Below are 10107 nucleotides of genomic sequence, written 5' to 3'. Positions count from 1 at the left end.
CCTCCCTCCCTCCCTCCCTTCCTTCCTTCTTTTGAGTTTCACTCCTGTCACCCAGCCTGGAGTGCAGTGGCATGATCTCGGCTCACTTCACTATCCGCCCCCCAGATTCAAGCGACTCTCCTGCCTCAGCTTCCCAAGCAGCTGGGATTACAGGTGTGCACCACCACCCCCAGCTAATTTTTTTTTTTTTAATAGAGACAGGGTTTCCCCATGTTGGCCAGGCTGGTCTCAACTTCCTGACCTCAACCTGCCTCGGCCTCCCAGAGTGCTGAGATTACAGGTGTGAGCCACCACGCCCGGGCAGAATGGTTTTTCCTGGAAACACTCTTGTCCATCCTACACCGAAAGGCGCACTCCTCCACTGCCCTGCTCCATCCTGAGGAGTGGCCTCTTTGGGCAGGCACGATGTGAACACTGCCCCCCATCCCTGCCAGCCACCAATCTCCCGGGGCTGCCTCCCCAGCGAGGAGAGCCAGATGTTTTCCTCACCTTTCCATAGTAGGTTGTGGGGATTTCAATCTCTAAGAGACGATTCCCGTCAAACTTGACTTGCACCCCGATCTTGATGTTAACAATGGTGTAGATGCTGCTGGACTTGACACTGACCCCAGGGATCTGGGAGATCGCGGGGAGGGTGACCTGTTTGCTGTTGATCTAAACAGGAGGACAGTGACGGTGAGTAGCAGCAGGGACCAGAGTCCCCTCCCCAGCGCTCCCTCCCAGCCCCGGTCACCACACCCAGCTCACCAGCACACGGTGGCCCTTCTGCAGGGTGACCTGGGCATCGCAGATGTCAATGTAGACCTCGTGAAGGCGGAAAGCCTCAGTTCCACCTTCCTCCTTCTCATGCTTGGCACTGATCTTGAAGAAGGGCAAGGCCATGGCGGGGTGGCACACTTTCACCAGGACATGAGTGCAGGCATCCGGGATAGAATGGTTACTACCATCAAAGCTCACGTAGTGGGACTCCCCTGGGAGCTGACACACTCCCATACCTGGGAGGACAGAAAGACAGCTGGGCTATGACACTCCTCTGGCAGGTACAGGGTCCCTGGGAAACTAGTCCTGGGTTCTCCCTGCCTTCCAGAAAAGAGTCGAGACCCCAGGTCCAGCCGTGCACAGCGGCTCATGCCTGTAATCCCAGCACTTTGGGAGGCCAAGGTGGGCTGGTTTGATACTAGCCTGACCAACATGGTAAAACCCCATCTCTACTAAAAAAAATACAAAAAAATTAGGGTATGGTGCCGTGTGCCTGTAATCTCAGCTACTTGGAAGGCTGAGGCAGAAGAATCGCTGGAACCAGGGAGACGAAGTTTGCAGTGAGCCAAGATTGCGCCACTGCACTCCAGCCTGGGCAACATAGACACTGCATCAAAAACAAACAAACAAACAAACAAACAAAAACCCGGGGCCAGGGTTAGGAGGTGTGAGGTTTACGGGTGGAGGGGGGCATGATTCTTTGGAGGAAGGATTTTTTTTTTTTCTTTTTTGAGACATGGTCTCTCTCTGTCACCCAGGCTGGAATGCAGTGGCATGGTCATAGCTCACTGCAGCCTCAAACTCCTGGGCTCAAGCGGTCCTCCTACCTCAGCCTCCAGAGTATCTGGGACTACAGGCATGAAGTACCCTATTCAACTAATTAAAAAAAAATTTTTTTTAGAGACAGGGTCTTGTTCTGTTATCCAGGCTGGCATACAGTGGCAAGATCATAGTTCACCGCAGACCTGGGCTCAAGAGATCCTCCCACCTCAGCCTCCCAAGTAGCAGGGACTACAGGTGCAATGTCTTTAATTTTAAACTTTTTACCTTTTTTTTTTTTTGTAGAGATGGGGTCTCACTATGTTGCGCAGGCTGGTCTTGAACTACTAGCCTCAAGTGATCCTCCCACTTCAGCTTCCCAAACCACTGGGATTACAGGCATGAGCCACCATGCCTGGCCTCCAGGAAAAGATTTATTTATTTAGAGACGGAGTTTTGCTCTTGTCGCCCAGGCTGGAGTGCAATGGCACAATCTCTGCTCACCGCAACCTCTGGCTCCTGGGTTCAAGCAATTCTCCTGCCTCAGCCTCTCGAGTAGCTGGGCTTACAGGCTAATTTTTGTATTTTTAGTAGAGACAGGGTTTAGCCATGTTGATCAGGCTGGTCTTGAACTCCTGGTCTCAAGTGATCTGCCCACCTTGGTCTTCAAAAGTGCTGAGATTACAAGTGTGAGCCACGGCGTCTGGCCCCAGGGAAGGATTTATAATATCCCATCTAAGTTGGTGGCCGCTACAGGAGAAGGATGGGTGAGCCCCAAGGTTCCCTTCTTAGCAATTGGAGGTCGTCTTTCCCACCGGAAGCTCTTGGTTGCAGCAGAGTTACCAGCCGAAACCTGAACCCCAGTGCTACAGGCAGCAGGGAATCTGTTGGGGAGTTGGGAAAGTGGGCCTCAGGGCTGTGGGGTCCCCCCATCACCGTGGTCCTCCTACCTGAGGCCCGACAACGGAGCAGCCCATCCAGGGCCCAGCACATCTGGTTGGGTTTGCAGGTGCTCTGGAAGCAGGTGATGTTGTTGTGGACGGAGCAGGTGCAGAGCCTGGTGCAGGTGTTCTCTGTGTACCAGCGCTCCCCAACCTGTGGGCCACAGGGATCGGCAGAGCCAACAGAAAGTTGAAATCAGGAGATGGGTCAATGCCCTGTTGAAGCTGGCTACAGCATCTGGCCTTCCTCCTCGCCCCCCAGCCTTGGCCAGCCTTGCCCCTCCCAGGTTCTGAGCCTTCCTCCTGCCTCTCCTGAGCTTGCCCTGACCCCAAACATGTGGGCCTGGAAAGGGTGGGGCCCCTGCTAGCTGGCCTCTCACCGGGTGGTAGGAGCCCACTGGGTCAGTGCAGCCACATTGGCCAAGGGGCACGCAGGAGGTTCCACTCAAGATGTGGCCTTTCTGACATTCGCAGCTCTCAGCACAGGGCAGTGCTTTGGGGCAGTCCCTCGGGTCGTTTATGCTGCTGCAGGTGGCTGGGCAGGGGCTGCCGCAGGGGCTGTAGCTGCTGCCAGGTGGGCACCTCATAGCTAAAGAAAATGAGAGCATTAGGAAGAGTGGGGTGGCATGTCCAGCCCCCAAACCTTGGGGCATCAAAAGCTCCTAGTAGTGGCCAGGAGCAGTAGCTCGCACATGTAATCCCAGCACTTTGGGAGGCCGAGGCAGGTGGATCACCTGAGGTCAGGAGTTCGAGACCAAGCTGGCCAACATGGTGAAAACCCAACTCTACTAAAAATACAAAAATTAGCCAGGCGTGGTGGCACACGCCTGTAGTCCCAGCTACTTGGGTGGCTGAGGCACGAGACTCTCTTGAACCTGAGAGGCAGAGGTTGCAATGAGGCGAGGTCAGACCACTGCAGTCCAGCCTGGGCGACAGTGAGACTCTCAAAAGCAAAACAAACAAAAACAAACAGACATAAAATCTACCATTTTAACAATTTTTTTTTCTTTGAGACAGAGTCTCACCCTGACGCCCAGGCTGGAGTGCAGTGGCATGATCTTGGCTCACTGCAAGCTCTGCCTCCCAGATTCACACCATTCCCCTGCCTCAGCCTCCCGAGTAGCTGGGACTACAGGCGCCCACCACCACGCCTGGCTAATTTTTTGTATTTTTAGTAGAGATGGGGTTTCACCGTGTTAGTCAGGATGGTCTCGATCTCCTGACCTCATGATCCACCCGCCTTGGCCTCCCAAAGTGATGGGATTACAGGCGTGAGCCACCGTGCCCGGCAACAATTTTTAAATGTACACTTCAACAGCACTAAGTACATTCACCTTGTTGTGCAGCCATTACCACCATCCATCGCCAAAACTTTTTGTTTTGTTTTGTTTTTCACTCTTGTTTTTTGTTTCACACTTATTGTCCAGGCTGGAGTGCAGTGGTGCGATCTCGGCTCACTGAAACCTCCGCCTCCCAGGTTCAAGCAATTCTCCCATCTCAGCCTCTCCAGTAGCTGGGATTACAGGTGCTCACCACCACACCTGGCCAATTTTTGTATTTTTAATAGAGACAGGGTTTTGCCATGTTGACCAGGCTGGTCTCCAACTCCTGACCTCAGGTGATTCACCCATCTTGGCTTGAACACAGGAGGTAGAGGTTGCAGTGAGCCGAGATTGCACCACTGCACTCCAGCCTGGGCAACAGAGCGAGACTCTGTCTCAAAAAGAAAAAAAAAAAGAATTTAGAGGAAGAAAGAGAGGGCAGAATTCTGGAGGGTGCCTATGGGCTGTGGGAACAGGTGGCCAGTCACTCACGGCAGAAGGTTCTGTTCCGCCAGGCAGGGGCCTGGCCAGCCTGGGCACACAGGGACGCGTAGGCATGCAGGGAGCGGCACAGGGCCGTGGTGTCGCCCTTGGTCCCACACTGGCCATGCACGCAACTGGCAAAGCTGGACTGGGGGGGGGGCACCACCTGGTGACATTGAGAGAAGGGTCCTGCAGGAAGAGAGAAGGCAGGTGAGCCAGGGGAGGGGCCGGGAAGGAGCAGGGCCATGTGGCTTCCCTGGGGCTGATTCAACATCCACTTCAATCAAAACCTGGATTTTCCCACCAGGCACAGTGGCTCACACCTGTAATCCCAGCACTTTGGGAGGCCGAGGGGGGCAGATCACTTGAGGTTAGGAGTTTGAGACTCACCTGACCAACATGGTGAAACCCAGTCTCTACTGAAAATACAAAAATTAGCAGGGCATGGTAGAGGGTGACTGTAGTCCAGGCAACTCGAGAGGTTGAGGCAGGAGAATCTCTTGAACCCAGGAGGCAAAGGCGGCAGTGAGCTGAGATCACGCCATTGCACTCCAGCCTGGGCAACAGATCGAGACTCCAACTCAAAAAAAAAAAAATACTGGATTTTCCAGCCTGAGCAACACGGTGAAACTCTGTCTCTACAAAAATTAGCCCAGCATGGTGGTGCACACCTGTAGCACCTGTAGTCCCAGCTACTCAGGAGGCTGAGGCAGGAGGATGAGCTATGATTGTGCCATTGCACTCCAACCTGGGTGACAGAGTAAGACCCTGTCTAAATAAAAACAAAACGAACGAACAAACAAAACCCAGATTGGTGTGGTGGCTCCCACCTGTAACCTCAGCACTTTAGGAGGGCAAAGTCAGAGAATCACTTGAGCCCAGGAGTTCAAGCCTGCAGTGAGCTGTGATCGTGCCGCTGCACTCCAGCCTGGGCAACAGAGTGAGACCTTGTCTCTAAAAAACAAGAAAAAAGAAAAAACAGCCAGGCGTGGTGGCTCATGCCTGTCATCCCAACTACTTGGGAGGCCGAAGGGGAGGATTCCTTGAGGTCCATAGTTCGAGAACAGCCTGGGCTACATAGTGAGACTCCCCTATCTCTATTAAAACTTTTTTTTTTTTTTTGAGGCCGAGTCTCGCTCTGTCGCCCAGGCTGGAGTGCAGTGGCGCAATCTCGGCTCACTGCAACCTCTGCCTCCCAGGTTCAAGCAATTGTTCTGCCTCAGCCTTCTGAGTAGCTGGGACTACAGGCGCGTGCTACCGTGCCTGGCTAATTTTTTTTTTTTTTTTGAGACGGAGTCTCACTCTGTCGCCCAGGCTGGTGTGCAGTGGCGCGATCTCTGCTCACTACAAGCTCCACCTCCCAGGTTAAAGCAATTCTCCTGCCTCAGCCTCCTGAGTAGATGGGACTACAGGTGCGCACCACCACGCCCAGCTAATTTTTTGTATTTTTAGTAGAGACGGGGGTTTCACCGTGTTAGCCAGGCTGGTCTCGAACTCCTTACCTCAGGATCTGCCCTCCTCGGCCTCCCAAAGTACTGGGATTACAGGCATGAGCCACTGCACCCAGCCTATTAAAACATTTTTAATAGAAAAAAAAGAGAAATCCCGGATTTATGTACTGCCTGAGACACAAATACAGACCCATCGGTCATAGGTCCCAAGAAGGTGACTGCTGGCTGGCCCTGTGTTCCCATTTGCCTTCCTCGTGCTTTTCCATCTGTTTCTGGTCTTGTTGTTTCTCCCTCCCTGACTAGACTCCCTCCCTAGCCTCCTGTCCTTCAGAGAGGAAAAAGGGCCAGCAGGGACATGCCTTACCCTGAGGGTTTATTAAGATCGCACAGTTCTTGTTCCAGGCATCTGCCATGCTGTTCTCCTGGCAGCTGGAGGGCTTGCCACCCACAAGGAAACAGCTGAATGAGGAGAGAATAGAAACTGAGGGCTACAGGCTGGGCGCAGTGGCTCATGCCTATAATCCCAGCATTTTGGGAGAACAAGACAGGAGGATCGCTTGAGACTAGAAGTTCAAGACCAGCCTGGGCAACATAGTGAGATCCTATCTCTACACAAAATTTTTAAAAATTAGCTGGGCGTGGTGGCATGTGCCTATAGTCCCAGCTACTCAGGAGGCTGTGGTGGGAGGATGGCTTGAGCCCAGCAGTTGGAGGCTTCAGTGAGCTGTGATTGCACCACTGCACTCCAGCCTGGGCAACAGAGCAAGACCCTGTCTCAAGAAAAGAAAAGAAAAAAAGGAAAGGAAAAAGGAAAGGAAAGGAGGAAGGAAGGAAGGAAGAAAAGAAAAGAGAAGAGAAGAGAAGAGAAGAGAAGAGAAAAGAAAAGAAAAGAAAAGAAAAGAAAAGAAAAGAAAAGAAAAGAAAAGAAAAAAGACAAGACAAGACCTGAGGGCCTGAGGAACCATCTCCCAAACCGAAGCAAAAGTGGACAGGGGGCTGGGTGCAGTGGCTCACACCTGTAATCCCAGCACTTTGGGAGGCCAAGGAAGGCAGATCACCTGAAGTCAGGAGTTTGAGACTAGCCTGGCCAACATGGAGAACCCCTGTCTCAAATAAAAATATAAAAATTAGCCAGGCGTAGTGGCGAGCGCCTGTAATCCCAGCTACTTGAGAGGCTGAGGCAGGAGAATCACTTGAACCTGGGAGGCAGAGGTTGCAGTGAGCTGAGATCACGCCACTGCACTCCAGCCTGGGTGACAGAGCGTGACTCTGTCTCAAAAACAACAACAACAACAAAAAGTGGACAGGGAAAGAGAGAGGGATACAGGAGAAGAGAACAAAACGGTGCCCTCAAGTAGGAAGGCCAGGAGATGCAGCAGGAAGGAAAAAGGCTAGACCTCAGGGTGAACTTCCCAAGTGGGCCCTCCAAAGAGATCACTAAGCATGGGAGAAATCAGCAGGCGTGGGCGTGGGAAGTCAGAACAACTTCTTACCAACTCCAATCTTGGAGAGTCTAAACAAGAGAGATTGCCAGTTTCCTGCTAGTAGGGAGGTACAGCACAAAGGGAGTGGGGACACACAGAGGACACTTCCAAGCTGCCCCTGAGGCCCTTCCCAGGCCCAGCCCCTCCTGCCTGGCTCCCCTGACCCCCAGCTCACCCAGGTTCAGAGGATTCAGGTAACTTCCAGGCGGCCCCCAGCTGCACGGAGTCGCCTGCAGGCTTTCTGTCAGGGCGCAGGTTGTCATCCAAGCTGTTGTTGTTGTAGTTCCCTGGAGGAGGGAGTCGTTAAAACAGGCAACAAGGGGCCCCCAGCAGGCCAGGCCCCAGGGCCACCATCCTCTTGGCACCCTCACTCTTCACTCTACATAGCAAGGTTAACCCTGTCTGTCTCTTTTTCTTTTTCTTTTTTTTTTTTTGAGATGGAGTCTTGCTCTGTCACCCAGGCTGGAGTGCAGTGGCGCGATCTCAGCTAGCTGCAATGTCCACCTCCCAGGTTCAAGCGATTCTCCCGCATCAGCCTCCCGAGTAGCTGGGATTACAGGCGTGCACCACCATGCCTGGCTAATTTTTGTATTTTTAGTAGAGACAGGTTTTCACCATGTTGGCCAGGCTGGTCTCGAACCCTTGACCTCAAGTGATCCACCCACCTCGGGCTCTCAGAGTGCTGCATTTACAGGCATGAGCCACCATGCCTGGCCCCTTTCTGTCTCTTCATCTCCATCTTCCCTTAACTCCTACCTTCATGCCTAATGTCCTCAACCAATTAGTCAGTTGACAAATACTTAGAACACCTCACAGAGATGTTGGGGGAACTGGGACCAGGTCACATGCCTACTCATTGTCCCAGCTTTCCCCGCAGGTGCCCAGGAAACTCACCGCACAGCCCACAGAGCTGGCCGCCATAGGAGGAGGGGACTGTCACTTCCACCAAGTGGCTCCCATCGTAGTGAACTTGGAGCCCAAAGTTCGTGTAGAGGAGGACGAAGTTGCTGCTGAGCCTTATGGTCACCCGGCCTTGTGCAGGCCACACAGGTAGGGCCACCAGATGGCCATTCAGCTGCAGAGGCAGGGAGGACGTAGAAAGGAGAGTCAGGAAGGAACTCGGGATAAAGGCAAGGACGGGGGCTCACGCCTGCAAACCCAGCACTTTGGGAGGCCGAGGCGGGAGGATCGCTTGAGCCCAGGATCTCGAGATCAGCCTGGGCAACATGGAGAAACCCTGTCTCTACAAAAAGTAAAAAAAAAAAATTAGCCGTGCGGGTGGTGCATGCCTGTAGTTCCAGCTACTTAGGAGGCCAAGGTGGGAGGATCACTTGAGCCCAGGGGGTCAAGGCCACAATGAGCTATGATTGCACCACTGCACTCCAGCCTGGGTGATAGAACAAGATCTTGTCTCAGAAAAAAAAAAAAAAAAAAAAAAAAAGCAAAAAACTGGGAGCAGGAGGGGCTGGTGCTGGTGGGTATTTCACAGACGGAGGAGGGAGTCCAAGGAAGAGGGTCTGGGTCAGCTGCAGGTGCCTCCCAGGTGCTCTAAGGAGCCAGAGAGGTGGGCATGCAGACAAGGAGGGGCACAGGAGAGAAGCAAACAGGCTGGGTGTTCAGGGTCGAGGAGGCAGGAGGAAGACACCCACCACGACCTTACAGCCTCTGAGCAGTGAGATGCTGAGGTCAAAGACCGTCACGTGGATGGCTTTGATGTAGGAGACCTCCAGGTTCCCCCCGCGGTTCTCGTTGGTGGCGCTCACAACAAAATAGCTGTCTTGGGACCTGGACCAGCAAGGCCGGGTCAGGACATAGGTGCAGGTGCCCATGAAGTGGTGTAAGGCGCCGTCGAAAGTCAGGTAGTGGGGGTCGCCCGAGGCCGTGCAGGTGGCGGCACCTGCGGAGGAGAAGATGGAGTTTACAGTCTCACTCTTCCACGCCCCGGAAGCTGTGACCCAGAGCTGCCATCCTGGAGAGTCCACATTGGCATGGTCCCCACGGCCCACCCACAGATGTGGTGTTTCCCTAGGAAGTGTGGTTGGCTTGGCTTGGAGTGCGGAAGAGAAACACTGATGTCCCCAACCTCACCCTCTGGGTCCTTGAAAATGCTGCCCCTCCCAGGCCCTGGTGGAGACTCAGCTGTCTGGGGAAGCTGCTTTGGGCAGGACCCATCACCTTGCCTGGTGTTGCCTGGGCAGTCCCCAGCTCACCTTCCACCCTGACGGCTCACCTTGGGCATGGCAGCCATAGATACCATCCTGTTGGCCACAGAACTCCTGGGCCCTACACCTCCAGGGCTGGCAGCGAATTCTGTTGTTGCTTTCACAGACGCACAGCTCTTTGCAGCCTGGCTTGTACCACCGCTCCCCTACCTGGGGAAGACAGCAGGGAAGGAAGAGAAAGTGGTTTTTTTGCTTTGTTTTGTTTTTTTCTCAGATCTGACACCAGAGCCCACCAGAACTGTTCAGATCACTGGCTTAATAGTGGGGAGACATCCTCTCTTCCTGAAGCTCCAAGATCCGCTGCAAAAGCTTGGCATCCATTCATTTTTGCAGTCACTCCATCATTTCTGGGTCTATTCATCATTTCAACCAAAACTGATCTATCCGAGGCCAGGTGTGGCAGCTCACGTCTGTGATTCCAGCACTTTGGGAGGCCAAGGCGGGTGGATCTCTTGAGGTCAGGAGTTTGAGACCAGCCTGGCCAACATGGCGAAACCCCATCTCTACTAAAAATACAAAAATTAGCCTGGCGTGGTAGTGCACGCCTGTAATCCCAGCTACTTGGGAGGCTTAGGCGGGAGAATCACTTGAACCTGGGAGGCGGAGGTTGCAGTGAGCTGAGACCGTGCCACTGCACTCCAGCCCGGACAACAGATCGAGACTCTGTCTCAAAAAAAAAAAAAAAA

General features: G+C 53.4%; 1 protein-coding gene across 1 annotated transcript in view; it reads right to left on the bottom strand.

Annotated features, from left to right (window-relative positions):
• LOC116463862 (zonadhesin-like) overlaps window positions 1-10107 on the bottom strand; it is a 62115-nt gene that overhangs the window by 20484 nt on the left and 31524 nt on the right. The window contains 11 exon segments of the mRNA XM_058434891.1: window positions 341-390; window positions 490-654; window positions 748-995; window positions 2469-2613; window positions 2840-3048; window positions 4274-4453; window positions 6080-6174; window positions 7375-7486; window positions 8094-8274; window positions 8849-9096; window positions 9430-9571. Of these exon segments, the coding sequence (XP_058290874.1) occupies window positions 341-390; window positions 490-654; window positions 748-995; window positions 2469-2613; window positions 2840-3048; window positions 4274-4453; window positions 6080-6174; window positions 7375-7486; window positions 8094-8274; window positions 8849-9096; window positions 9430-9571 (1775 nt within the window).

The sequence above is a fragment of the Hylobates moloch genome, unplaced genomic scaffold (assembly GCF_009828535.3).
Source record: "Hylobates moloch isolate HMO894 unplaced genomic scaffold, HMol_V3 SCAFFOLD_72, whole genome shotgun sequence".
In the NCBI taxonomy this organism is placed as follows: Eukaryota; Metazoa; Chordata; class Mammalia; order Primates; family Hylobatidae; genus Hylobates; species Hylobates moloch.
The sequence above is the reverse complement of the archived record's forward strand: the minus strand, read 5'-3'. Positions and strand labels throughout refer to the sequence as shown.